Below are 26,695 nucleotides of genomic sequence, written 5' to 3'. Positions count from 1 at the left end.
GTCTGCTCAAAAACATCAACGCAAGGCATAATCTTTCCTCTTTTTTCTTTTCAGCTGCAAAGTCTCATAGCTCCGACCCCTACGGACGTCAGCTCGATATGGCTTCGACTGAACCAGTCGCCCCAGCGACCGACGGCGGCGCAACACGAGAACACGCGCCCACGGGTCCCCGAGGTGACGGTCACAGAGGCAGAGGCAGAGGACGGGGAGCGCGAGGCCGCGGCAGGGGGAGGGGGCCCCGAGGAGGCGGCCAGCACCAGATCAGCACACCGAATGCGCCCGCCGAGCCCGCGGCCGAGGAGCCGAAGCCGCCACGGGCCAGCAAGCCGCCCAGCTTCAAGGTCAAGAACGACACGCAGGATGAGGTTGCCGACGACGACGTCGAGGTGTGCTTCATCTGCGCCAACCCTATCAGCCATTACTCGGTCTCCTCCTGCAACCACATCACATGCCACATTTGCGCGCTGCGCTTGAGAGCCCTGTACAAGAACAAGGAGTGCCCTCATTGCAGGGTGGGTAGCCTAGCGTCTTGTGGGAGATTATACTAGGATGCTGACTGGAAGTAGACCTCGGCCCCGTATGTCATCTTCACCGACGACGGCACCAAGCGCTTCGAAGAATACACCGACGCCGACATCACCAGCACCGACGATAACATTGGGATCAAGTATGCCGGCGAGGATATCGTCGGTGACACGGTCCTGCTGCTCCGCTACAACTGCCCGGATCCCAAATGCGACTTTGCCGGCCTCGGCTGGCAGGACCTGCACCGCCATGTTCGCAGCGTCCATCATAAGAAGATGTGCGATCTCTGCACCAGGAACAAGAAAGTGTTTACGCACGAGCACGACATGTTTGGCGACAAGGAGTTGACCGAACACATGCGCCACGGCGACGACAAGCCCGGCGCCGTCGACCAGACGGGGTTCAGGGGACATCCGCTGTGCGGCTTCTGCGGCGCCCGCTTCTACGACAGCGACAAGCTGTACGAGCACTGCCGCAACAAACACGAGCGGTGCTTCATCTGCGACCGCCGAGACTCGAGGCAGCCCCATTACTACCTCGACTACAACTCGCTCGAGGAACATTTCAAAAAGGACCACTTCTTGTGCCCGGACCGCGAGTGCCTCGAGAAGAAGTTTGTCGTGTTTGAGTCGGAAATCGACCTCAAGGCCCACCAGCTCAGCGAACATGGAGGCTCATTAGCCAAGGGGAGGGATGCCCGTACGGTGGACTTGTCCAACTTCGACCTGCGACAGAGGTACGAGCAGGAGAGGCGGGGCGGGGGTCCGAGGGAGCAGCGACGACGAGGCCCAGATCCGAATGCCGATGCGCCTCTGCCGGTCAGCTCCGCTCAACCACTGAGGAGGGACGAGCTTGCCTTTCAACGGCAAATGGCCCTGCAGACAGCATCGAGCCGCACGGCACCCCCTGGCCCGTCTCGGCCTACACCCAGCAATGCACTTCCCCCGCAATCACGCGCCCCGCCAGGCCGGCCCATAATTGACGCCATGGAAAACCTCAGCATCACCGATCTCTCCTCCCTCACCCCGGAGCAGCGCGCCAGCCTGACGCGGCACGGCGCCGTCATCGAGCGCGCCTCCAACCTCCTGGGCAACGACGCCTCCAAGATGGCCACCTTCCGCTCGCACATCTCGACCTACAACAAAGGCTCCATGACCCCGCAGCAGCTCATCGACGCCTTCTTCGCCCTCTTTTCCGAAACCTCGTCCACCGCGCTCGGCACCCTCGTCCGCGAAGTCGCCGACTTGTTCGAGGACAAGAAGAAGGCCGAGGCCCTGCGCAGGGCCTGGGCCAACTGGCGGGCTATCAACGAGGACTACCCGTCGCTTCCCGGGTTGGAGGGCATGCACGGCGCGACCACGTCGACGACGGGCTGGGCCGCCGCCGCCGCCGCCTCGGGCCCGGGCAGCAATTCCTCACAAGCGGCGGCCGCCGCACACGCTGCGGCACAGCTCCGCCACTCGACCCGCGTGCTCAAGCTCAAGAATAGTACCCGCCGGGGCAGCGTCGGCGGGCATTCGGTACTGTCAGTTGCGTCGGGCTCGTCATCGTCGCTTACTAACACCCCGTCGGCGTCGGGTTCTGCGACTACTACCACGGCGGCGGCCGGCCCGTCTTCTCGACCTGCCGCGTCCGCTTCGGCGTTCCCTGCCCTGCCTTCCTCGCGATCCTCCCCGGCTCCATCGCAATCCCTGACTCAACCAAGCTGGATTGGCGGGAGAAGTGCAACCTCCACCTCCACTACCACCAATACCATAGACTCTACGAAGTCTTCTGGTGGTGGTGGTGGTGCACCAGGCGCGAGGAAGCCAGCTACTTTATCAAGCGAGGACGCGTTCCCGGCCCTGCCGGCCGCGCCCAAAGTGCAGACGACCATATTCGGGTATGGGGGCGGGCGACCCGTAAGGAGGGATCTGGGTACCGGCCATAGGGACACGGGGTTCAGTTGGGGTGGTGGTGGAGGCGGCAGCGGCGGTGGTTCTTCGTCGCAGGCTGGTGGGAGTGTTGCACAGGGCGGCCAGGGGCAAGAGGGAGCGGATGGGCAGACGGGGAAGAAGAAGAGCAAGAAGCAGGTTTTGGTGCATTGGGGGTAGCTGAATAAATTTCCTTATTAACCCAAGAGAAGGGGATTGATTGGGTTCGCAGGGAAATGGGAAGGGATAGAGAAGGGTAGGGATGAGCTCGAAAAAGAGTACGGTAGTATCCGAGTCTTGGAATAGGTGTACAGCGCGCGATGCGGATTGCGGAAGTGGTCTGTAGGATGGCAGTTCGCATACTGTGATGCAGAGAGCAGCTGACTCGGTGTTGTAGGCAAGGAAGCGAATAAGCCATCGCAAGCTAAGTAGTAGCGGCAACACAAGCACTTACTTGTATTCATAGAACCAGGAACTCGCTCCCTTGCTCGGTCGAGGTCACAGAAATACATCCTCATATTCAGCAACAAGAAAAACTACTAGATCGCTGGGACTGCCACTAAAAGCAGTAACCTTCCATTGCCGCCGTCAAAACGGGAGAAGCGGGAGAACAACTTATTGACTGACAAGAGAAACAACGCTGCCAAGGAAACTCAACCGACCCTCCCCCTGTTTCACCACCCTTCCACATCCCTCTCAGTCACTTAACCAACCCCCCCAACCGCCCGTCCACGGACTATCCTACAGACTCGACGGCGGGGCAGGGACATAATAGTCCCGAAACCGATCCGTCTCTTCCCAGCGGAGGTCATACACGACATTCCAGCAGGTAATCAACAGATTCGGGAACCGGCACGCCCAAAAAGCGAGATACCCATCCGGCAGCGACCCCACAATCTTCTTGAGCGAGTCGGGCATGTCCTCGTAGTGATTCCGCTTATTCCTCAACGCGCGCAGCAGGTCCAGCAGGCGATCACCCCTGTACTTGCGCTGCTTGCCGAGCGACTCGACAAACTCGCGTGGTAAGTGCTTGAGAAAATCACCCTGGACGACGCTGGGGGCATACGACTCGAGGTGTGACAGCGCCGGGCTCGGCGGGTCGCGCGGCTCCTTCTCAAAGTGGTCCGACACGTCACACAGGAAACTGAGGCGCTTTTTGGGACTCCAAAAGAACGGATGGGCCATGACCTCAAGCGCTGTGGGCCGCTGCTTGGGCTTGGCGTTGAGCATGCTGCCGATCAAGTCGCGCGCCTCAAAGGCAAAGTCGCCCAGCGAGTCGAGCAGCTGCAGGGAGTAGATGCCCTTGCGGATGTTGACCTCGCGCATGAAGCGGTCGCCGCAGTCGAACGGGTGGTTGCCGCGCGTCAGCACGTAGAAAAAGACCAGCCCCAACGAGAAGATGTCGATGGCCCGCGTCACCCGTCGGCTGTGCGGGCCCGGGCCCTCAACGAGGCCGGAGCCAGACGCACTGTGCAGGCTGGAGCCCGGGTCGGTGAGCGTCATGGTCGAAGGCCCTGGGCCGTCGTCGTCAATCAGGAGCTCCGGGGCACGCCAACCCGTAGTTCCCGCGGCGTGAGCGGTAGTGGCACCGAACGACGATTGCCCGCCCTCCAGCTTCTTGCACAGGCCAAAGTCGGAGACGAGGATGCGGGGCCGGCCGTTCTTGCCCATGTTGACCAAGATGTTCTGCGGCTTGAGATCGCGGTGGACGATGCGCAGGCTATGCAGATGGCTCAGACCGTTGGCGATCTGGTACAAGACACCCGGCATGTCGCGTTCGCCAGCCTGCGCCAGCTCCCTATAGGCGTGAGGCTTCTGGACAATGTCGGCGAGCGAGGCCTGGCAGAGCTCCAGAGCGATGTAGAGGAACGCCGCGCGTTCTTGCTGGGCGTAGTAGCGGATTACTGCAGCTGTTAGCATGGCACAGAGTGAAACGCATCTAACCTACCATTCGGATGATCGTCGCTTTCTCTCAACAGCCTAGTCTCCTGGCTGGCGATCTCGTTGAACTGCACCAGCATGCGCTTCACAGCCACGTCGCGGCCGTCCCACTTGCCGGCAAAAACAATGGTGCCGTTGCTGCCCGTGCCCAACTGCTCGGCCTCGTTGACCTCAAGACTGCCCATCTTCAGAATGTGGCCCGAAACCTCGTCGGCATCCCCGGCGACTGTGATGATGTCTGGCTCAAGTTTGGGCTCGCGAATGAGGGTCTTGGCTTTGTTAACAACCTCCTCAACCGATTCCTGCGGCGGACTTTCCTCCCTAGACTGAGAGTTCTCGCGCTTGTCCTTGTTGCCCTTCCGGTGTTTGGCGCCTCCTCGACGGCCCCGGTGTGCTTTCTTCTTCTTCACGGTCTCGCCAGCCGGGGCATCAGCTCCTTCTGCCGGCTCCGCATTCAACTCGGGTTGCTCAGCGGGATCCACGGCCGGTTCTCGGGGCGCCGGTGGTGTATCGGGGTTAGCCTCTGGGGGCGTCTCAGCAGGAACCGCTACAGGAACGGCATCAGCCGGGGTGACTTCCGCCTTAGGTTCTGCCACAATGGCAGCAGCATTGGGTTCCGCCGCCGAGGTCGAATTTGGCATGGTGGGGTTGACCTCGATTCGCGACGCTAGCAAGCCCGCTTTGCCCGAGGACACGCGACCGACCTTAGGCAGCCAATCTCGGAAGACCCAATCTCGGAAAATCCATCCCGTGATGAGGGCAATGACGATCGCGGCGGGGTTGCTGACGAGGTCAAAAACTGTACTCACGACAAATAAGGGCACCTTCTTTGCCGTGTCGATGATCCTACTCGGTTCTGGCTGTGGTGGCGGGAGTAGTTGCGGGGTTTCGGCATCGGGCAGCCTCTCAAGGTCACCGCGAGGGGCATCCAACAACAAGCGCGACGGCTGCTTGACTCGGTCGGCCGTCCCGAGGCCGTCCGGCAGCTGGTGTGTCCCGACCAACGCCCTGGACTTCTGAGACTCGGGAAGCAGATCCCAGGCTTCCTTGATCCTCCACCAATCCACACGGTGGATGGGTGCCACGGGCGCGGACAGGATCAAGGGATACCGGCTTGCCGAAAGGGCGTACCAGCTTCCTTCCTCTGTCTGATTGATGAAGACCTTCTCACTACGGAGGCGCGCGCTGTCCTCATCGCTTGCAGGGAGAGGAGGCTGGGGCAGCACAATGAGTTCCGGATCCGCACCAGGAGCGGACCCCCATCGATGAAGGACGTCAAACACACGTGCTACGGGCGACGAGAGCGTCCTGGTAAAGTAGGGACGTTCTTCGCTAAAGCGGCCATACTCGAAGCCATAGACCTTGCCATCGTGCTGGCCCGTGACGTAACGGCTGTCCTTGGTCAGGATGTTCTGCTGGATGAGGTCATTGTCCTGCGTATTGGGACCCCACTCGGAGTATTTGAGCGACGCAATCGGGCTGCCGTCGGAGCGGTGGATGCTGACAGTGTACTCAGTCCGCCCAAGCGTGATAGTCCTGTCCTCGTTGCATTCCTCCTCGCCGTCAGCCAGGGCGTTCGGTTTGAAGCAGCTCTCAGACTCGACTTTGTTAACGTAACTACCGCTGGAGCCGAACTGCTTAATGATGGTTCCCGTAGCGGCATTCAACGTGACCATGGTGGTCTTCTTGTCCCCGGTATAGAGCACGCCGTTGGCCTTGTCGTTCCACGGCGCGAGCTCCTCGACCACCTTCTTCATGGTCAAGGCCATCTTGGCCAGGCCGGCGCCCTGCTCGTTGGGCCTCCAGAGATACAGCTCTCCGTCTCTTGTGGGCTCAACGACCCAGATGTAGTGGTCGATGGGGTCGTAGTCGTCGTCGAGGACCGAACTATTGGTTCGAAAATGTCTGGTCTCAACCATGGGGTGGTCGGCCTTGAAGTGCCAGCGTTCCTGTCCGGTCTTGCGATCGCTGGCGTAGAGGTCTCCATCGACGGTCGCCAGAAGAACAAAGTCTTCTACTTCCCAATCCTCCAGACTCCGCGCAACATGCTGCGAGAGTCCAGCCCCGGGGGAGGGGCCTCTGTACTGCGAGGGAGGCGGTGCTCGAACGGACAGGTCCGGAGCCAAAGCGTGGGCGCGCGCATCGTCAGGGATGAAGTGGTGGCTGTTGGAACGGGCGAGGATCCGCAGGCGGGATTCCTCGTTGTCCTCGCTGCTATCGGCACTCGATGGCTTCCCGTGGCGGTGAATGCGGGGAGTGTCGGCCGCTTGCTGGCCCGCCACGGTCGTGGCCGCGAGGTTGAGTGCGGCATGCTGCTCGTGTTCTGCCGGCGACCTATGCCGGGCGGGCGAGGGCGGGCGCTGGTGCTGCTGCTGAGCATCGGCGAGCGGGAGCCACGGGAGGAGGATCAGCGCGAGTGCCAACAGGTACTTGCGCTGCGGAGCGACATGGCCAGGCGGCCGTCGCAACATCTTGGGGACAACAACGTGGATGTCTGGAGCAGTTGAGTCAGGATATCATGGAGAGCAGGCTTCTGCAGTCCAGCGCGGCATCGACGAGAGAGAGTGAGCGCGAAAGAGTGTAAAGAACCTATTCTGCAAGGAATGGCCGAATAAAATGATGGTAACTGTCGCTAGTGCTTGGAGACGTCGCCGCTGAGAGATGGCGGTGCCAGCGGACCTTTTGATGGCGGCGGCGGCGGCTGAAGTAAGGGCTGGCAGAAAGAGGAGTGGAAAAAGGCCATGTGGAACTGGCGACCAAGGACGAAAATGGAACAATTGAGCAGTGAAGGGAGGTTGGCTGCCAAGCCGGGCACTTGCTAGGGCTGCTCGGATGGAACAACCTGGAAAGCGGGACCAGGGCGCACAGCCTAAGGAAAGCGAGGGCCCAGGCCCTGTTAACAAAGGACATCGCACGGGAGCTTCGAGTCATGGCACAACAACAGACGAGGCGTCTATACCTTGCATCCTTCATTTGCGTAGTAGTCTTATGAGCTGTTTCTTACAAGTCATACAAGTTGTAGTCCAAATAACTGCCTTGAGCATGGTATACTCCACCGAGACGTTCACATTTGGTGTACTCATCTAAAAGCCACCTTGTTTTGTTTATACCGGTTGATCTCTCCACATTTGCGCCCTGATTGAGGAGCAATTGCTTCCCTGACACGGGTACCTCTGTCTCAGGCCGAGTCCGAATGTTACATTGCACAGGCCTCGCAACTTCCCAGGTCTAGAGACATAAATGCTAATTAGTGTGCATGTTCGATTCTGCCGAAGTTGTTAAAGTGTTACAGTGTGTTCATCAATTGCCACCTCTTCCAGCCTTGAGTCACTCTTCGAGGTCTTCTCACTCATCAATCGTTGGAATGATCTCTTCAGTGGAACACACCCGTCATACGAGGGGCCTGTTTCTTATTTTTGCCCTGGCCCGGTGGCCCCTGGTGCAAGTGGGAGGTGCCTTTGACACTCCTTCCCCAGAAGATGAATCCCGGAGGGCGGGCGTCGGGTTTCCTCCTCCAACCAACTGGAAGTCTCTGGTGTCAAACCATCAAGCCTAGGCCAAACGCAGAACACACGGCTTTGCATGCATTCTCTGGATGACTGCTCTTTGCCTCATGTTGCCCTTCCTACGCGTCAATTCGGATGACTGATGGATTGAGTCAGGGGGCAATGAGGTGGACGTGCGTGACCCGAGGGAGACTCCGAGATCAGGTCGATCGCTCCCCAACGTGCATTCTCCCCAGCTCATATTCTTCCGACCAAAAGTCGTGGCCCCTCCCAATTCAGCAAGCATTCGTCAGTTTCAGCCAACTTCACCTCTACAGATCCCATGATCTCAAGGCAAATGCTACCATCGCGCGCCCCCAACCTCGGTCAAAAATGGGTGTTGTCACGGCGATTGCGCCACGCCCGCCAGGACCCACGGGTGGGACCCGGCGTGTGGGAAGCACGGGCCCCTGTAGGTTGAAGATGCTGCACCTCGCTGCCGCGAGATCTGTTCGTAGCTCCTCGAGACTCAGAGCTATAGCCAAGCTCTATGATGTACCACAATCAACCTGTTGGAAGACCAACAGCCACGATTCCACAGTGTTACATGGACGACAGGCCACGACAATGGGTTGGGTGCTCCAGAGCACCAAGAAGTGAATAAGGTTCTTGATCCTCTCTCATTTCCAGCGGTGGGCATCGCCCTGATCCTGTTAAATATTTTATTCTCAACCCCTGTTACTTCTCAACAGTAGGGCATCGGCAACCCAGCTTCCGAGTTTCAAGTTCCATGACTTCCAGCAACAAGCGTTTCAGGGTACCGCGACTTTCCAACACGGCCATTCCTCAACAAGTTCGCAGTCCATTATCTCGACAATATCCCTATCTTCTCGAGGATACTCGAAGAACATAAGGAGTATATGAAGCAGGTGCTCGACGTACTCTATAAGCAGAAGGCTCTTAGTCAATAAGCATAAGAACGAGTTCCATCTCAACGAGATAGTCTTCCTAGGCTTCGAGATTTCGCTATGACAGATTCGAACGGAACCAACAAAGACTGAGGCTATTAGGACATAGCCAAAGCTGAAGAACACGATAGAGGTCCGAGGATTCATTGGATTCGCCAACTTCTACCGGATGTTCATCAAGAACTTCGGCGAAGTCGTACGACCTCAGCACGACCTGACGAAGAAGGACATCGAGTTTTGATGGGAAAGGGAGCTAGAGCAAATGTTCCAGTGAATCCACGACGCGATTGTCGAAGACCCAGTGTTCGGACTACCATATCCTAAGAAGCCATTTGAGGTTGAGACCGACGCGTCGGACTACGCGATCGGCGGACAATCGGGTCAACGGGACGAAAACGGCAAGCTTCATCCAGTTGCGTTTTTCTCTAAGAAGCTGGTGGACCACAGCTCAACTACCCGATTCACGACAAGGAGCTGTTGGCCATCATCGAGGCTTTCCGAGAATGGAGACCCTACCTCAGCGGCACGACACACCCAGTTCAGGTGTACACGGATCACAGGAAACAGCTATATGAGAACTTGTCATCAGCGCAGTAGGCAAGTCAACCAATTCAATGTTATTGTTCTCTTACGTTGTTTTTTTGGTGAACGCAAAAATCGACCTGAGTTAAGATGTCGATGCGAAGCTTTACCAGCGTGGTGTCCTCTTTTCGAGAAAGGCTGAAACTCCTTCCACTTTGTCCCTGCTGCTGAACGCAGAGTAGTAAAGGCCCCGCTCAAACTGCTCGTCTCGTCCAAGGGAATCCGCTAAAGAGACGATTAGAAGACCACTAGACGAAATCTAGGTGCCTACGTAGGCAGCCACTAACCTTGACAGATAGCCTCTTTCGCTAGGCACAGCGCAGAGTTGCTTTGTTGGGCGAGCTCGCTGGCCACCTTGACTGTATTTTGAAGCACTGTTCCTGGCTGGAAAAGCTCCGCGACCACGCCCATGGACTGAGCCTCCTGTGAGGAGATTGGTTGCCCAGATAGGATGATTTTCATGGCCTACAAGTTAATCCGTAACCAATCAGAATTCGGCGTTTCGGAATCTTGAGTGAACAAAATTCACCCTGTATTTCCCCACCACATTCGTCAAGCGGTGAGTTCCTCCAGCCCCAGGTATCAAGCCAATCTTGACCTCGGGCAAGCCAAACCTTGCGGAAGCGGACGCGAAGATAAGGTCACACTAGAGCGTCTCATCAGTATCAACGCACCGGAATGCCCAAAGATGGAGATGGAACGTAACAGCCTACCATCAGCGCAAGTTCGAATCCGCCGCCGAGCTAAGAGGATGTCAGTATCGGTGATTCAACTGAAGAGACCGACTCACGGCAACACCCTCGACGGCGGCGAGCAACGGCTTCTTGACGCCTGTCATCCCGTTACACAAGTCCTCTAGATATCGACGCTGGGTTGCGGACTTGGTGTCCAGAGTGGCGATCTCTTGGATATCAGCGCCGGCTGCAGCCATGGCGAGTTGGGCCGGGTAATGTCAGCGGGGAACATGCGACTTTCTTTCTCAGCAGAATAGCACGACGCAGGGGGCCGAACCGCAGAACACCTTGTCCGTGCCCGTGACGACAATGATTAGGACACTTTCATCTCGAGATGCGTCGCGGAGTTCCTCGAGGAAGCAGTCGATGAGTTCCTGGGAGAGCGCATTCCGCTTCTCCGGCCGGTTAATGGCTAGGACACGAACGTGCTGGCAGGGACTGCTGGGCAATATGAGGCATGGTGTCATGTTCTTTGATTGTTGTGGTTGTCGCTTGTTGTTGGTCCCCCCAAGAGTTAAAGGTTCTCGTTGCCGGCGTGAATTGCTCAGCCGAGCCCCGAGAAAATGCGAAACGAGGCGAAATTTATACAACGTTACCTAACTAACTAAGGTACCGAATAATCGTAGAAACCAAGACGCTTGCGGTTTTGGTTCTGAGAGGTCAAACTCCCTTGGCCTGCCTAACCGAGCGGATCACGCGGAACCTGGGACCTTGCTATTGACTGCTATGTAATCGTCACGTAAGAATCATATAATCAAGAGAAGGACAGGTAAGAGAAAACAAGAACATAACGGTCCCTTCCGAACCGGTGGTGTCTTGCATAACTGCAACATGCAAGCTCGGAAAACCGGGGTTGTTGCCCCGGACCGGTTCGTCCCCGGACCGACCAGCCGCGCATCGAGGCGCTCCGTAACACCTCTTAGTGACTGGGACAGCGCGGGTATAATTTTAGCTTTTGGTATCTGCATGGCGAGTCACGCGTATAGACCGACCGATGTGCGTTGCAATACGACATGCCAAGGAAGGTAGTGGGTGGATGCCGGACAATGCTCCGAAACCGATGTTGAGCGCTTGTCCAGCTGATCTCGGAGGCTCCCTAGGTGCATCATAACTTCCTAGACGGGCGCGATGCACAGCGCAACCGGAAGGGACAAGGCGCTTTCCCTATTAGGAATCCAGTCTGCTTCCGGGGCCGCTTTCGCCGTTCAAGGAGCAGCAATAATCACGTTAAATGCTTGGTGTAGCAAAACGGACTGTTCCCTTGGTTGAACTTAAAACCCGGGCTCGTCTACAGTGGTCAAACGGCGTATGTAGTTGGGGCAGGGAAAACGGAAAGCCATTCAATATTCGTCCCATTAGTTCAAGCACTTGTGTCCGACTCTTTAGAATTGGAACCTCAGATGGCTGAAGAGACGCTCGACAACGGTCGAGCTGTGCCGAAGCGATTCACTACCGGGCCCACCGTGCCATGCCCCTTTTCCACTGTCACAGCTGCGATACGACAAGCTGCCAGCAGCTACCCGGACTCGGTTGCTGCCATTGACCTCTCCCAGGCCGTCCGACGAGAGATTTCGTACGTTCAGCTGGAGGTCCGGGCTCGACGGCTGGCTCAACGCCTCCGGAGGGCTGGTGTTGGCCCGGGAGACCGGCTGCCGCTGGTGGTGAGGCGCGGCATTGAGATGCTCGTCGGCATCTTAGCTATCCTGCTGTGCGGCGCCCAGTATGTGCCGCTGGATGGTGGAATCGTCACTGAGGCCACAATGCAGACCGTCATCTCGCAGTCGGGCGGCCGTGTGGTTGTCTGTACAGCATCCACGAGGAGCCGTTGGCAGCAGACAGATTCCGAAATTGTTCGAGACTGCCGCTATCTGTGTGTTGAAGATGGCGCCGATGATGCAGAGGAGGCGGTCGATGCCATCGATCTCGCTACGCCTGGGAGTGGCTGCTATGTGATATATACGTCAGGTTCGTACGGAACGTCAATCGGAATGGGCCAACACGCTGAAGATGGACTAGGGACGACAGGAACACCTAAGGGTGTTGATGTTACACATGCCAACGTCACGAACTTGGTGTGTTCGTCACCAGGCGACCTGGGGATTCGGCCAGGGATCAGGGTGGGCCAAGTCCTGAACATCAGTTTTGACATGGGTAAGCAAGCTTCTCATCACCGTCTTAGCGGACCGGGCTAACCCCAGAACGCAACAGCTGCCTGGGAGATTTTCGCCTGTCTCTGCAATGGAGGAACTCTCGTGCTGCGTGGCTCAGATTGGGCACCAACGCTGAAAGAGGCGAGCGTCCCAAAGACGACATCTCGAGATTAACTGTATCTAACAAAGAGCTTAGATCGACGTTCTGATATGCACCCCCTCGATTCTGTCTCGCCATTCACCGGAGGAGTTCCCCAATATCAAGGTTGTTGCGACTGCGGGAGAGCCAAGTAATCAGCTGTACGGCTGGACTGTAGTAAGACCCAGTCTCAAAGGGACTTGTACTAACAGTTGAGCAGCCTTGCTGATAAGTGGGCAAAACACGGCGCCTATTACAACTGCTGCGGGCCCACCGAGACCACAATCGTCAACACCATGCTCCGGCACCGGCCGGGGGAACCACTGACGATCGGTAAACCCACGCCAAACAACTCGGTATATATACTCGACGACGATCTACGGCCGGTTGTTGTAGGCCAGGTCGGTACGTTGTGGGCCGGTGGTCGAGGAGTCTCCCGGGGCTACGTCGGTTTGCCGGATATGACGGCTGCAAAGTTCCGCCAGGATCCGTTTGCCGGCGACGGGTAAGTTAATTATGGCGTCGAGCTCCAGCTATTCTCCGTTGCTCAAACGTCGCAGGTCGATGATGTATAATTCGGGGGATCTCGGTCGGTGGCTTGCCTCCGGGGAGATTGAGGTTTTGGGCAGGAGGGACGACCAGGTCAAAGTTAAGGTATGGGGTGGTGGTGTCCCCGGAACCCAAAACAAGCCAAAGCTAATGGCCTCAGGGGTTCCGAGTTGAACTAGATGGTGTCGCACATGTCATGGCGGCGGCACCGAGCGTTCAGAATGCGTACGCGGTGCTCGTCGACGGAGAGATTCACGGCTTCCTTCACCCAGAAAACTGCGACACACAGCAGGTGATGCAACAAGTCGAGAAAGTTCTCCCATACTACTCCCGCCCAGTGCACCTACACACCATCGCCTGCATTCCCCTCACCCAGAACGGAAAAGTCGACAAGGCCGCGCTACGGGCCATTGCCGTCGGACGGAATAGTCCCAGAGAAACTACCGGCTCATACACCGAATCCGCACCCACTCACCCCGACTTAGAGCTGGGAATTGTCGACTCCAAGGAGAAGGGCTCCATCGGTACGTCCAGCGGGGGATCTAGCTCGATTCTGGACCTCAGCCGTCCAATCGCGCAGATGGGCATCAACCTCGAAGGCGACCTTCCGGACAAGGACAGGCAGAAGTTCTTCAGGAACCTTGTGCATCGAGTGTTCATTCCGTACCGTTTCCTGCTGATGCTGGTGTACCTGGGCAACTTTGGAGCCTTGGCTTCCATGTATGTCAACGGCATCAACCGCGCCTGGATTGGGTATATGATCGCCATTGACCTTCTCCTCGCGGTGCTCATCCGCCAGGACATGATCATCAACGCGCTGTACACGATCTTCTGCTCAATCCCTACATGGTGGCCCCTTTGGATCCGGGCATCTTGCGCCAAAATATACCACCTCGGCGGCGTCCATGCTGGCGCGGCCACCTGGTCCAGCTTGTGGCTTTTGGCGGCGAACATCAGTGATGTGTACTGCTTCTCCAGCCGCTCGTGCGGCAGCAGCTATCCGTACCACTCGACGGCCTTCCAGGTCGTTTCGTGGATGTTGACCGTCCTCTTCGCCATCATGCTCGCTTTCGCTCTGCCGCAATTCCGGACCAATCATCACGACTTCTTCGAGCGCTCGCACCGCTTTATTGGCTGGACCATGCTCGGTCTGTTCTGGGTGCAGAACTTCCTTGGCGTCGCCGACGCGGCCACGTCCACATCGTCGTCATACGCATCAGGGATGGTGTCAGCGCCAGGCTTCTGGATCTTGGTCGTCGCCACCCTCAGCATCGCGAGCTCCTGGTTTTGGTTGCGCAAAGTGCGAGTCGCTTCCGAGGTGCTCTCCAACCACGCCATCCGGCTGCACTTCGACTACACGGTCCCGGTCAACGGCACCTTCACACGCCTGTCGTTCCGGCCGCTGCTGGAGTGGCACTCGTTCGCGACGGTGCCGGCGCCCGAATCGCAGCGTGGCTACCCGGCCGGCTACTCGCTGGTGGTGTCCAACGCGGGCGACTGGACGCGCGCGTGCATCCAAAAGGCCCCGACACACGTGTGGGTGCGCGGCCTGCCGACGTGCGGCGTCATGCGCATCGCCACTCTCTTCAACCGCATCGTCATCGTCGCGACCGGCTCCGGAATAGGGCCCCTGCTGGGCCACATCCAGCAGCCGACCTGCGCCACCGCGTGCCTCTGGAGCACCAAGGACCCCGTCAAGACATACGGCAGCGACGTGGTGGACCTGGTAAAGAGGCAGATACCTGGAGCTGTCATATGGGATACCACTGCGCAGGGAAGACCGGACATGGTGAAGCTGAGTTATAATATGGCCCGTAGTTTTCGAGCTGAGGCCGTGATTATTATTGCGAACCGGAAGATTACAACCAAGGTTTGTTATGGGCTTGAAACACGAGGCGTGCATGCCTACGGCGCGATTTGGGATAGTTAAAGGGGCCTCTAGGTGGAAAATGGGTTTGAGGCGCGGTAGATTACCCTAATCAACCACCCCTTTTCCTCACGAATTTGTGTGTTATATATTTGCTTGTTTGCATCCTTCTGAAACACGATCGCTCCAACCACCTACATGACTCGCGGCGGCGAATCGTTCCAATGGAATTTGCCGTGGTTCCATGCGAGTGAGTACCTGCTTAGCTGCAATAACCGTAGCCCACTGATACATGTAGCCACCGGCCCTGACACGGGTAAGTCGGCCTCTTCTCCCTATCTTCCTTACCCAAAAGGTACCAGTTGCTGACCGCCACGCGCCCGTTCCTTTGTAGGCAAGCCCTTGTTCAACTTGAAGGAAACCGCCTTGGCGGTTTATCAGAGCGAGAAACAGAGAGTGGGGATATATGCCGAGTTCATGAGACACTAAGAAATGAAACCGTCGCTGAAGGAACTTTATCGCCAATTCACCGAAGTCGCAGACAAGATCTTCTGGACGAGTGACCAGGATTACAAAAAGAACACAACAGGACCCTCAGCGGACTCCTGGAGCAGGTGAACAGTTGACAAGGGCCGAGAACCATTCCTGCGAAACCTTTCTGTACATCTTGTCCAAGAGACGTAATGACCCGAACATTTGGGAGCAGAAAAGAATGATGAGGGAGTTCCATATGCCGATGCAATGGTCGACGCGCTTTGCATCGTCCAGGATCCGACAGACTCGAGCGACTGGAAAAGAGGGAGCGAGCGGGTGGGCCAAGTGTACAAGAACGCCTACTTCACCATCTGTGCCGCCTCCAGTCGCAGCTAGCATCAAGGTTTCCTCAAACACCGCCAACACTTCGATTTCGACTTCCAGTCCTGGCTCTCCCCGCCGGCAAGGGGCACATACACGCTCGCCTTCGCAGGTCAGCAGTTTAGCAGCGACGTCATGTCCACTGACGATATCTGGCTTGAGAAGCTTTCCGGTTGAGAGGCGCCGCTCCTGGAACACCCAGCCCCGGCCAATCCACAGAGTAGTCGCCAATCTCTTCGGGCAGCTCATGGTGCACTTCGAGTGTGGCCAGGAACATGTATCAGAAAACAGCGCATCCAGCCTCATATTTCGGGTGGATTGGCAATCACTCAAGCTCGCCATGGTCGATCGAGGGTCGCTATATTTCACTTTCCGCTACTGCGGCGTGGTTTACTCACGCTGCTACTTTACGTACGAGGCGGACAGGCTGCCTGCTCTGTTAAGCATTACGAACTGTGCGTCTGACCTTACCGGTGACAGATATCTCGCCGGACTCTGGAGAGAGGACCTTTATCACGCACCGCTGTGGTATCAAGCGCGGCGCCGGGAGAATTGGGTTAAGCGTCTTGCTGCCCTCCGGGCCTCGCCTGGTACGGGTGCGCCCTCGTAATCATACGGGATTCGTTGGTTACGACATGCCTGAAATCTCCACGGTTATGGTCACACTACACTTCCGCCCCGAATATAGTGACAATTTTATGGATCAACTGTCCTGAGGGGCGCCCGGCTGAATCCGTTTGGTGAAGGGCAGAGTGGCACGATACGGGTTTCGGGAAAGGTGCTGCCTATAGCGACCGATCGCCGGCTGCTACAGGAACCCTAGCAGGGGGAAACCAGTCCCTCGAAGATATACCATCAGGAGGCCGTGATCGCATATTGTATCCCCGATTGGATGGGTGATATCTCGAATCAGGAACCGGGGAATCTGGAGATGTTGCTCTTGTCCAGCTCCTGTTCTCAGACATTGACCGCCTAGTACGCCGATGAGCGCGAAGATGGCCGAGACAAAGAAGACAGAGAGAAGCGCACGAAGAAGGGGAAAGCGAAGAATACCGTGGAGAGGAGAGTGATAGTGAAAGAGAGGGTGAGTCTAGAGAGGCTGAGAGGGACAGCACGGGCGACGATACAGCCAAATTTTGTGCTCTTTGCAACCACAAGGAGCTCAACCGACACGCTTGGGTCTTGTCGTCCGTGCGGCTGAGAAGGCTGGCGGGTACTATCGGGTGGACATCTTCCTAGCGACTGCTGGTGAAGCGAGAGCACATCACATGTTCAAAGATGTGGAGGACTGTAACTATCGACATCATCTGAAGCGGCACTTTGGGCCGAGGACCCGAGGTTTCTTTCCCCGACATGTTGTCTGCCCTGTCCACTTCTGTCAGGTTAGCGGTACAGGCACCACCTCAGCAATGGAACACAGTGACAAATAATCGCGTTTGGAAGTCATTGCGGTTGAACGGTTGTTTAGCATGAGATGGTTCTGCATGGCGACATGGGTTCTTACCTTCCTACCCGACCCGTTTCAACCAAAGGAGTACGCATTTCCGGTGGCTCCTTTTCCGCCTGGATACTCGTCAAGGACCCATCTGCGGGCCAGTGGCTGCCTGGCCCGGTGTGAAGGTCTGGGCCGCTCAGAGAATCGATGGTCAGTGTAGGTAGGGTACGTTGCTGCGGCAGCTCGATCCGTCCCCGCGAGTCCTAACTTGGGCAACGTTGCCAAGACTCAGTGAGTTTGCACCGAGCTGACGCCAGATATCATGGTCCATGATGAACTGCCATCTTCCTCCTCAGCAGGGCCAGGAGGTCTTTCGGGGGAAAGGCAAGCGAAACTAAGTCGTCCTGTTCCAACAGACGAGGCAACCCGGCCCAGCGGCCCCCATCGAGAATCCCGGGGGTCAAAGAGACAGAGACTGAATCACGGATGTTTACCAAGTACGTCGACCGAGAGTTTGTTTACATGTAAGGCGTGGGGGGTTGGCATCGTCTCATTAGATCGTGGTTTGCTTGTTAAGCGAACTGCGAGCTCCTCCTGCCTTTGGGGGCCGAGCATTGTGAGGCCACTGTTCTTCTGTGTTTGGCCCCCAGCCGCAGCTAAACTGCTGGAGATAAATAGGAAGGGAACGATGGCACATTCGTCTTGCTTTGATGAGTTACAACACAGTTGAAACCGAGAAGTCCGCGAAGTCAACTCCAATCTCTCCTCCTGCCTTGATATCGACCGGCTTCTGTCTCAGGAGAGGTAACGACTTGGCTCTTTCGTCTTTACAACTTGACGTGACTACAGTAGTATCTAACAACTATGTCAATAGGGCCTCGCCAAAACGACAAACACAATGCAGTTCAAAGTCCTAGCTACACTCGCTGCACTTGCGGCAACTTGTTCGGCCGACCAAATGAAAGTTTTCACGGTCTGCAAGGAAATCTTTGGTTGCGACAGCGCCTCTGGTCGGTTCTACACAGCCTACGGCAATTACTACGTCAACGCCAATGAAGGGCTGCAGGGGCACAGATGTTCCGGGCATGACGGAATTCTGCGTTGACTGGGGCAATGCCAGAGCCCACTTCAGGTTCGCCCACCAGTCCTTCAAGCGTTGTCTGAGGATTGTTTCAGATGTCGAAGTGTACTGTGGAACTACTACCTGCAAGAACTCTGTCTTGGACGAGGTCGCTTGCACTTGGTAAAAGCATTGAGAACAGGGTAGATGGAGCTGGGGACGGAGCATGCATTCCAGCCTACACTCCAGTCATGTACATACTGAGCGTCAGAGGATGCGTCTCAATGGAATCAAGGAGATAGCTCAGGCGGTATCACGGACATCAGTAGTGAATTCGCTACTGAACGGTCTGATAGGCGTATCCCCTGTGCCGATGTGGACTGATCCTTGTCAGGTACCCCCTTGGAAAGTTTTAGTGGTATGAGGTCCGTTTCCTGATATGGGTCAGGCAGATTTTGGCTAGAATACCCAAGATGCCTATGCGCAGTACGCGGCGATCAGAAAGAGGCTCTCCTGTCTATCTGCCCGCTCCATTCAAGCTGAAGTCGTAGAGGTGATCTTATCCTTTTGAAAGGTGGTAGTCATCTGCGAGCTTGAAGGGCCAAGCCAAGATGAAACGAGACAACAGTACCTTATTCACGGCTTTCCCCCTTGACGAACTTCACAAGGCAACCAGAAGCCAGCACAGTTCATGGTTGATATACCAATCACTATTACCCAGTGCAAATGCTATTGGAAAACCAAATCATGAACGTCTATCCAGGCTCACAGCCTGACCATCACACCAACAGCACCCAAAACTGGGACCAGCCACATCCCCAGCTCCCGTCCGATACCATATCTCGATTCAGCAGCTGTTGCCACAACAGTCGATGTAGGCCAGTGATGAAGGAGTGGTGCTTACCAGGTGGGTAACTGGGGGTGAAGTAGCCGTGTTCACTGTTCCTTCTAACACCGGTCAGATCAATCACAACAGTGACGGGTTTCAGGTTTCGTTGGGAGTCTGAGCACTGGGCAGAGGGACTGAACACGTCTGAGTCATCTCCTTCAAGTTGAAGCTCCCACAAACAAGCAAGACGTCAGATGATGACTCGCCCAACCACGAACACAAAACCTCAAAGTGTACCATGTGTGGACATCAGTATAGCACAGACGTTTCAGGAACTCAAATGACGTTCTGCCATCCCTTGCCGGTACGTAGTTAGTTAGCATTTCCTCTTTCAGTCTGTTGTTGCAGTACAAAAAATTATCACATGCCTCGCAGACATTGGCAGGTCGATTCGGAATTCTACTCGTCAATGCAATACGGATCACCCGCACTTCGATCTCATCTTCAAACCAACAACTCTCGTCTTGCCAGGGTTATCTTCCCCGCGACCACCAGATCTGGAAATTCCAGGCTCTGTTGTTCCACTTCCAAATTCATATTTTCCAAGCCCATATCTGAGCATTCAACAACAGTGTGCCTGCTTCGAGCATCCCGTCGTCCTCAAGATGGTTGTCGACGATAGCAAATGGGTCGTCACCAACTTCTGAGTTTCAACGCCACTGCCGGTGTCTATGCAAAGTCCAGCTTACTAACCGGAAAGACTAACAGGACGCTCTAGAACTGGGCGGTGACTTCGATATCGTGGCGCATCTCAATGTTGCCAAGGGGAATCAGAACCAAATCCAGACAGATCTGGCCAAATACCTTGATACCCTCGAGAAAAGCAACCATGCTGGACTCGATAACTCGTATGTGAGCAAAGCAAAGCAAGGAGAGACATCCAAGGAGACCTGAACGACTAAGCTGCTTAACCCCAACGATAAGTCCAACGAGCCACACCTCAATTCAAACAAGCCTACAATGCCCTGTTGAACCACAACGACGTGCGGCGTGCCCGGCAGTACGTGCACCAAGCATGGTTGCTCAAGCTGTGCCGGGACATACAGCCCGATGACGTGGAGCCTCTCTTGCAGATGTTGGAGAGGGCGAATCTCCATGCGTCCAAGCCGCTCGAGCTTGTGTGACGACACTATCGACACTTTCAAGGAAAAGATGAGCGACATGAAGGGCAAAAGCGTCGAACCGTCCAGTTGTGCCCCGTACAGGGAACAGCTCCGAGACATTCAGATATCAGGGCCATCAACCTAGACCGAGAATGGGGCGGTAAAAAGGGCGAGGGAAGTTTTTGACAATTTCGCGCCTGAGATGTAGGTAACGCTTGAGAGTTATTCTCCGCACCGGTCGCCAACAAAGTTCTGGCCTGGATGGACGTAAGGAAGCGGAGAGGATGGCCAGCCTTATCAATGAGCCAGGAGACATAGAAAGTTTGTCAGGACACTCAATTACAGAGTCTGCTCCCTTGAACAAGTCACTGCACCAACCATTCCACCCGAGTTGCTCTGGTCGTAGTCTTCAGTGTACTGGTACCACGGTACCACCATATACATGTCATGTCGATCTACCTCGGTCATTTTACAAGTTAACGAAGTAGACTCTTTACCAGCACCTTCTGCTAGTGAGCTTCAATCATGACAGGCTTAGGTGATTCAAGACAAGTCACGAGTACCACTGCCTCTGAAACTCATACAGCTTCTCTTTCACAACGCCAGCAACCGCCGTGGCGATGCTCCGGCTGCGACCGTTCGCACCACTCACATCTACCCCGCCTCAACCCAGTGTTGCATATCTTCCCAATTAACCCGCACCACTGGCATCGGCGGGCTTTCATTGCTCCTTAGGCAACCACTCCCTCGCCTCGGCGATGGTCTCGCCTGCCTCATCGTTCGTCATGTCCCCAATAATCATGAGTGCCCGGGGCATCTTGTAGTCATCGATCTCACGTTGGGTGTTGCTGTCAAGTTACGAAGCAATGTCTGTCTCGGGATCCCACTGGAACAGTTCCCTATCGGCGTCTTCCAAGGTGAGGCACATGTGGACGACTCTTTTATATCTAGATGTTGAATTGAGTCAGGTCGGATTGGTTGTGAATTGGCGGGATAGGCACCCGGTTGACTCACCGTCGTACTCGGGCAGGAGCAGATTTTGGATGTCTTCTGCAACACCGCTGTCCGGAACTTGGGGGTCGACAGGATCAAAGCGGCGATCGGTACGGCGGTGTCGAACATGGTAATTTTAGAAGGGTGATGGATGATTCCAAGAGATGGTTTGGGTTGGATGTGCGCTAACTACTTGCTGACCTGGGAGGTTGGGTTTAGAGACGGAGTACAGGAAGTGTGGAACGTAGTGTTGTAGGATTGAAAATGAAGGCGACTTATATATGGCCCTGTGTCGGTCTATTCCAAAATCTTGACGCCATAGTGGCCATGACGGCCCGGGAGGATTCACAACAACTGCGTTGTATTTGTCTTGGAACCAGAACCTGGAACATTTCTCCTTTGGAAAAAAGGTAACGTTACTGTAGTTAACTAGAAAGAAATCGCTGTCCAGCTCCACACCTAAGGACGTACACAGTAGTGGAAGAAGTGGATCCTGGCAGGCCCGCTCAACCCATATCAGCTCGAGATCAGGAAGCGGCGGGATGGACCTTGGCCAAGGAAGAAACCAGACTTGGTCTGCGCCGTCGATCAATGACACTTCCGTCGCAGCCGGTCAATCAATAACATCTGCGGCAGCCAGTTGATCACTGACAATGTAACTGCTGCGGGCGTGGTTTGGCCGTAAGTGTGCGTAACTGACTCTCGCTAGTGCAGTAATCTCAATGGCATCTGCTTGGTCGTCGTCGATGTCGCCGACAGAGATGAACCCCGAGGGGACCCTGCGAATATTGACGATACGGTCGACGTTGCTGCCCAGCCCCGAAGTGGGCAGGTTTCTGAGCTCTCCAGGGGAAGACGGAGAACAGTTCGACGCCAGCATCAAGGTTGGGGTCGGTGCAGATGTGGTCGACTTTTCTTGGCTGTCAGATGGGGTGCACACTGGAGTTGGGTGTCGGTCGATGAGGGGAGGATGACTTACGGTCGTAGTCTGGTAAGAGAAACTTTTGGGAGTTCTATGGCAAGCTCGCGGTCCAAAATGACGCCGGCGATGGCTACTTGGTCCAATTTAAGCTTCTGTGGGGCGGCCATGGTGCTGTGAACTGGAAAAATAAGAAGTGGGATACAGCTCGGTAGAGTGTACCAGGTAGGCTACGCGCTTGATTGAGACTGTGTATGTTTCGAGATGAAGGCGAGAAGAGGAGATAAGGCACAAATGGCAAGATAATATGTAATTTGGTGGACGCCTAAGATGATGCCGTGTTCGACCACTGTGCCTATCCATTTTGAAACAAGGACACTCTCCTTGGAAGGGAAGTGTCGCTGTCCGGCTCCTTTGTGTCTACACATACCAAACGGTAGAGGAAGAGATTCCTCGGTTGGTGGATTCAACCCCCTGTCGAGATCGAGGTCGGCCGCCCCGTTCCCTCATCAAGACGGGAGCCTTCCAATACCATGGGTCGACCGAGCAAGCGGCTGATCGGAGCCCACTCGCAACCACAGCCGGAAGCTGCGTGATTGGCCATTGGTCAAGAGATTGAACTTCGTGGAGGTCTCGTAGCGTTGATCATTGTCAAACTGCTAAGTGACATCAGCAACGTCCAGTGATTGAGGGGAACAGGAGCTGAGGCCTGATGCAGTGATGTACGAACGAATACTGATGATTTAGCACGGGTCAACCTGTAGGAGATGTACTTGAGGCTGCAAGTGAAAGACATCATTCACAGACCAGTCTGCAGGTTTCCAGTGGCGGCGGCAGAGATCTGGCTGCCTCAACGGCCAACACGTCGTCATGAATGTACCACCACGGTCGCGATCTCGACGGGATTGTATAGTCTGCCCAATTCACCGTAGCATCCCTAAACACCTCAATCGAGCCCTGCACCCCGTGCGGCCCGACAGACCAGACCCCTCGCTCGACCAGGTCTGCCAGTGGTCCAGCAGCGGCTCCAGACGCTACGGCCGGTGTGGGTTTTCCCCAAAAGGCTTGAATCCATGCTGGAACAGCTCGTCCGCCCCCTTACTCTCCATCTCGGCTCCGCTGCTGAAGCGCGCGCCGCGGAGATCAAAGGGCAGCAGTAGTCGGGAAGGCACGTGCGAAAGAGGGATCCGGAATTTTGACAGCGTCCATGGCCGCAGGCGTAAGCAAGGCCTCGCTGGGACGGTTGTCATGGTCGACCCTGGCGCCCCTGCTTTGCCGACGCACCGCCTCTATGGCGTCACAGAGCTCATCCCGCGCCGCGACGCACCCCGCTCTCTGGCCATGGCCATACGGCCGCCACTTCCATCTTCCGATCTTGTCGCCGCCGTACAGGGCCGGTTCGTCGGAGGGAGAGGCGACGGCCTTGCCGAGACGGACAGGGTTCTCCAGTTGGAGAGGATGGTCTCCAGAGGATGCCCGCTCTGGGATGTTTACCCACTGGAAACGCACACTCGGTGTCGGCCGGGTGCACAAGGAAGGAGGCGAGGTGGTGGCCCTGATGGTAGAGCATGCCACCGCCCGACTTGCCGTCGCAGGCGTTCATGTGGGAGAATACAGGCGCACGGTGGAGTCCCCGGGCTCGTCCTAAATGTCGGCCGTGTGATGTCGAAAAGGCCGTTCAAGTTGCCGTCTGGGTCTGGCATGCCTCCAACGACGAAGGAGAGCGGAGCAACGGGCATGTGTGGCGCAGCGAGGAAGGCGGCCAGGGAGGGATGCAGCCTTGGGCGGATGGACTCGGCCGCGTCGCCGTGCGTGCTGAAGTAGGTGGCGCGGCTGCGCTCGGCAGCTGGGTCGAGCCGACCATCGGCCGCTAGTCAGTAGTCAACGAGATAATTGTGGAGGGCGGCGCACCGCGCGTGGTCCATTCTTTCAAGGTCTGCCCGCGGTGGATTGTCAAGAGTGACAAGATGGTCGTCGATGCTGGGAAGTTGGGACGCCGACATGGTGTTGGAGCTTCTGCTTCCTCCATTGTTAGGGAAATGTGTTAGTTATGAATTGAATCAAACGATTTCAACCCTTCTCTCTGGACGCGACTTTGATGCTTATGGGGTACTAAGGAGAGACATTTGCATGGCTGATGCTGATCGTCGCGCATCACCCCGCCTGGAGACCAAGAGTTATGTAAAACAAGTGTTGTGTAGATGTTGAATAACTAACTTTTAATACCACTTAGTTACCAGGACCGTGCGGAACACTGCAGACGCTAAGCCCAGGCAACCAGGTAGGAAGCACGGTATGTCCACGACGGCACCGAGGCCAGGGGGTGTGTAGCGAGGGAGGAAAGAATAGAGGTAAGAAAGCCATCCTCCTGTAACAGGCATTTTGCCGGTCAGATGTTTTGTCTGTACGAAGATGGTGAGATCCTGGCTAAACCCTCGAACCCTCAGAATCCTTCATCCCTCAAGATTTTCCATGGAAAGAGCATCCTCGAAGCAAGTACTGTCTACCACTCAGACGTTGTACCCACAGCCCCATGCGGGGATTACCATGAACAAGTCCGGCAGCCCAGGACTGCTGTGTATCGCAGCGTGCGGGAGTTCAACCCACTGCCTCTTGCCATGGACTGGCATTTGAGACCACTTCACCAGCATGCTCTTTTGTTTGTTGCTAGTTCAGGTGAAATTTGTATTATCAAAGGGCGGGTCGTGGGTGTTGTTGCTGCTGGTTGCCAGCTGTCAGCACAGTTGTCCGATGAATTTTGGTTCTTCCAATATTTCTTGATCCATCCGAAACCTCAGGTAGGTAAGGTAGAGAGAGATTAGAAAGGCGTTTCACACGCCGTCCTGATCACTTTGTCAGAAAGCAGCCTCCCTTGTTATCGTTGTTAGATGAAGACCCTGTACTACGGCTAAGGTCACTGCCTACGTTACCATCGTCTTCTCCAAGGTGTCTTGCTTTCAGTGTTATCTATACATTCTTTGGCGGTTTACGGTGTGTCATGAATAGCGCAGGCCCCGGAAGTAAGGTACCCAAGCGCTGGAAGCTGTTGTTTGTCACGCACGGTTTTAGTAGCCTAGCAGCCTAGCAGCACCCATAACCGAGTTTTACAGCTTATAACTCGGCCAAAGATGGAACAATACCACTGTGAATATATCTTATAAACACCCAAGCACTGATTTGTCGGGCCGGTATTGTGTCGTCGCGACCTTGCCAGGTGAGTGCAGTAGTTCAGATAGAGTCACCACCACTCGCTCGCCCGATATGCCAGTCAAAGCTGGGCCTATACACTTGAGAAGTTTCCATTGACACCCGATGGACAATAGTTGTTGTTCTCCTCTGAACTAATCGTACCGTTCTCCGCCCCACCGTTTCTGCTTGACTCTTGGGCGGGCTTCTGGATTTCTGAATATAAACTCATCCCCTTCGCTCCCAGACTAACTCGCAGTGATCTCTTCCTGCCCAAGATCATTACCAGCACCCCTCGCCGCAGTTGCCTCTTCTCTTTTCTCTCCTCTCCGCTGACTATTTCTTTTTTTGTTTCACATTAAATCAAAAAGGAGAAGGTCGGGTTTCCCCACGAACATCGGGCTTCTCGTCGACTGGTTCCCGCGGGCTGGCTTTCGGTGGCAGCGTGGTCAGGGCTCCCCGCGGATTCTCCGCTCTGACTCGCGCGACGACGTCGTCCGTCGTGCCATCATCGACATTCCCGGCGGCGGCAACGCCAAAGTTCGCAAGAGGGATGCGAAGAATCTGGTGGTGAGCGCGCTGGCCGCTACGGCCAGAATGATCAAGGATGCCGAGAACGGGATTCGCCCCAGTGAAGGCGTTACTGATTACCTTGAGCGGGTGACCCAATTCTCTCAGCTCTCTCGCTCCATTTCCGACGACGTCTGGTAAGTCTGATTAGTGACAGAAAAGACGCTGACATCGAACGAAAACAGGGTAGAGATGGCCTACTATATTGCTCATGCCCGGTACGAGTACAAGCCCCACACCCCGGAGTCTCACAAGAAAGGAAAGGAGAACCGGCTTACGGCCCTGGCCCATATTATCGAGATCTCATTCACGCCGCCGGCGACCACTGGTATGTGCATGTATCGGCCTACTTAATCTTCCCTGCTCCTATTCGACCTTTCCCGCAAGCCAAACGGCCGAGGTGTTGCAGAAACAGAATCGGAACGTGCGGCTGATAAGCTTGCTTCACTTGAAAAGGTACTGGATGACCCTTTAGTTCTATACTATCCCCATACAATGGGCGACGAGGCACTCGACTACGACATCGAGGACGACGCCTCCGTCTCCGACGGAGAGGTCAAGTCGGGCAAGGATGTAGGAGTGCTTGATGATGAAGCCGACAAGCAGCTGCCAGAGCAAATGAAGGAGGTCACCATCCAGGATGCCGACGGCGATGTTGAGATGGTCATGCGAGGGCTGGGCGGAGCCTGGAGCGCACAATTCTTGCTCTGGTTAGTGGATTAGCTTTGGGGTCATAGCGGTTACTTACGTTTTCTTCATCAATCGAGCACATGGGATTTGCATGCAAACGACTAGAGGAGTTCAGGGTTTCTTTTGTCGACGGTGTTAGAGG

General features: G+C 55.8%; 8 protein-coding genes across 8 annotated transcripts; 5 read left to right on the top strand and 3 right to left on the bottom strand.

Moving 5' to 3' along the window:
* Positions 1-19: 19 nt before the first annotated feature.
* On the top strand, positions 20-2,962 carry N657DRAFT_595215 (uncharacterized protein). The gene is made up of 2 exons (XM_062789971.1): positions 20-512; positions 567-2,962. The coding sequence occupies exons 1-2, from the start codon at positions 99-101 to the stop codon at positions 2,616-2,618; spliced, it is 2,466 nt and encodes an 821-aa protein (XP_062648144.1). The 5' UTR covers positions 20-98; the 3' UTR covers positions 2,619-2,962.
* Positions 2,963-3,058: 96 nt separating this feature from the next.
* On the bottom strand, positions 3,059-7,140 carry N657DRAFT_689931 (uncharacterized protein). Its single transcript, XM_062797016.1, has 2 exons — positions 4,387-7,140; positions 3,059-4,342 (listed from the first exon to the last, which is right to left on the bottom strand). The coding sequence occupies exons 1-2, from the start codon at positions 6,848-6,850 to the stop codon at positions 3,180-3,182; spliced, it is 3,627 nt and encodes a 1,208-aa protein (XP_062648143.1). The 5' UTR covers positions 6,851-7,140; the 3' UTR covers positions 3,059-3,179.
* Positions 7,141-7,743: 603 nt separating this feature from the next.
* Positions 7,744-8,693, top strand: N657DRAFT_389360 (uncharacterized protein). The gene has a single exon (XM_062787140.1). It carries the CDS (start codon positions 8,021-8,023, stop codon positions 8,522-8,524), a length of 504 nt encoding a protein of 167 aa, XP_062648142.1. The 5' UTR covers positions 7,744-8,020; the 3' UTR covers positions 8,525-8,693.
* Positions 8,694-9,520: 827 nt separating this feature from the next.
* Positions 9,521-10,746, bottom strand: N657DRAFT_617515 (ClpP/crotonase; the record flags this gene model as incomplete). Its single annotated transcript, XM_062790522.1, has 6 exons — positions 10,426-10,746; positions 10,205-10,335; positions 10,128-10,157; positions 9,944-10,060; positions 9,702-9,879; positions 9,521-9,639 (listed from the first exon to the last, which is right to left on the bottom strand). Exons 1-6 carry the CDS (start codon positions 10,613-10,615, stop codon positions 9,521-9,523), a joined length of 765 nt encoding a protein of 254 aa, XP_062648141.1. The 5' UTR covers positions 10,616-10,746.
* Positions 10,747-11,477: 731 nt separating this feature from the next.
* N657DRAFT_595204 (AMP-binding enzyme) lies at positions 11,478-14,995 on the top strand. Its single transcript, XM_062789970.1, has 7 exons — positions 11,478-12,113; positions 12,165-12,299; positions 12,357-12,439; positions 12,495-12,598; positions 12,658-12,942; positions 12,998-13,091; positions 13,147-14,995. The coding sequence occupies exons 1-7, from the start codon at positions 11,549-11,551 to the stop codon at positions 14,914-14,916; spliced, it is 3,036 nt and encodes a 1,011-aa protein (XP_062648140.1). The 5' UTR covers positions 11,478-11,548; the 3' UTR covers positions 14,917-14,995.
* A 2,873-nt stretch (positions 14,996-17,868) lies between these two features.
* Positions 17,869-18,498, top strand: N657DRAFT_644591 (uncharacterized protein). Its single transcript, XM_062792788.1, has 2 exons — positions 17,869-17,947; positions 18,018-18,498. The coding sequence occupies exon 2, from the start codon at positions 18,042-18,044 to the stop codon at positions 18,246-18,248; it is 207 nt and encodes a 68-aa protein (XP_062648139.1). The 5' UTR covers positions 17,869-17,947; positions 18,018-18,041; the 3' UTR covers positions 18,249-18,498.
* Positions 18,499-23,250: 4,752 nt separating this feature from the next.
* On the bottom strand, positions 23,251-24,136 carry N657DRAFT_689927 (uncharacterized protein; the record flags this gene model as incomplete). The annotated part of the gene is made up of 3 exons (XM_062797015.1): positions 23,251-23,662; positions 23,731-23,977; positions 24,019-24,136. 3 exons carry the CDS (start codon positions 24,134-24,136, stop codon positions 23,251-23,253), a joined length of 777 nt encoding a protein of 258 aa, XP_062648138.1.
* Positions 24,137-24,211: 75 nt separating this feature from the next.
* On the top strand, positions 24,212-26,586 carry N657DRAFT_680368 (uncharacterized protein; the record flags this gene model as incomplete). Its single annotated transcript, XM_062796281.1, has 4 exons — positions 24,212-24,216; positions 25,665-26,000; positions 26,049-26,191; positions 26,339-26,586. The coding sequence occupies 4 exons, from the start codon at positions 24,212-24,214 to the stop codon at positions 26,584-26,586; spliced, it is 732 nt and encodes a 243-aa protein (XP_062648137.1).
* Between the last annotated feature and the right edge of the window lie 109 nt (positions 26,587-26,695).

The sequence above is a fragment of the Parathielavia appendiculata genome, assembly GCF_033297405.1.
Source record: "Parathielavia appendiculata strain CBS 731.68 unplaced genomic scaffold N657scaffold_5, whole genome shotgun sequence".
Lineage (NCBI taxonomy): Eukaryota > Fungi > Ascomycota > Sordariomycetes > Sordariales > Chaetomiaceae > Parathielavia > Parathielavia appendiculata.
The sequence above is the reverse complement of the archived record's forward strand: the minus strand, read 5'-3'. Positions and strand labels throughout refer to the sequence as shown.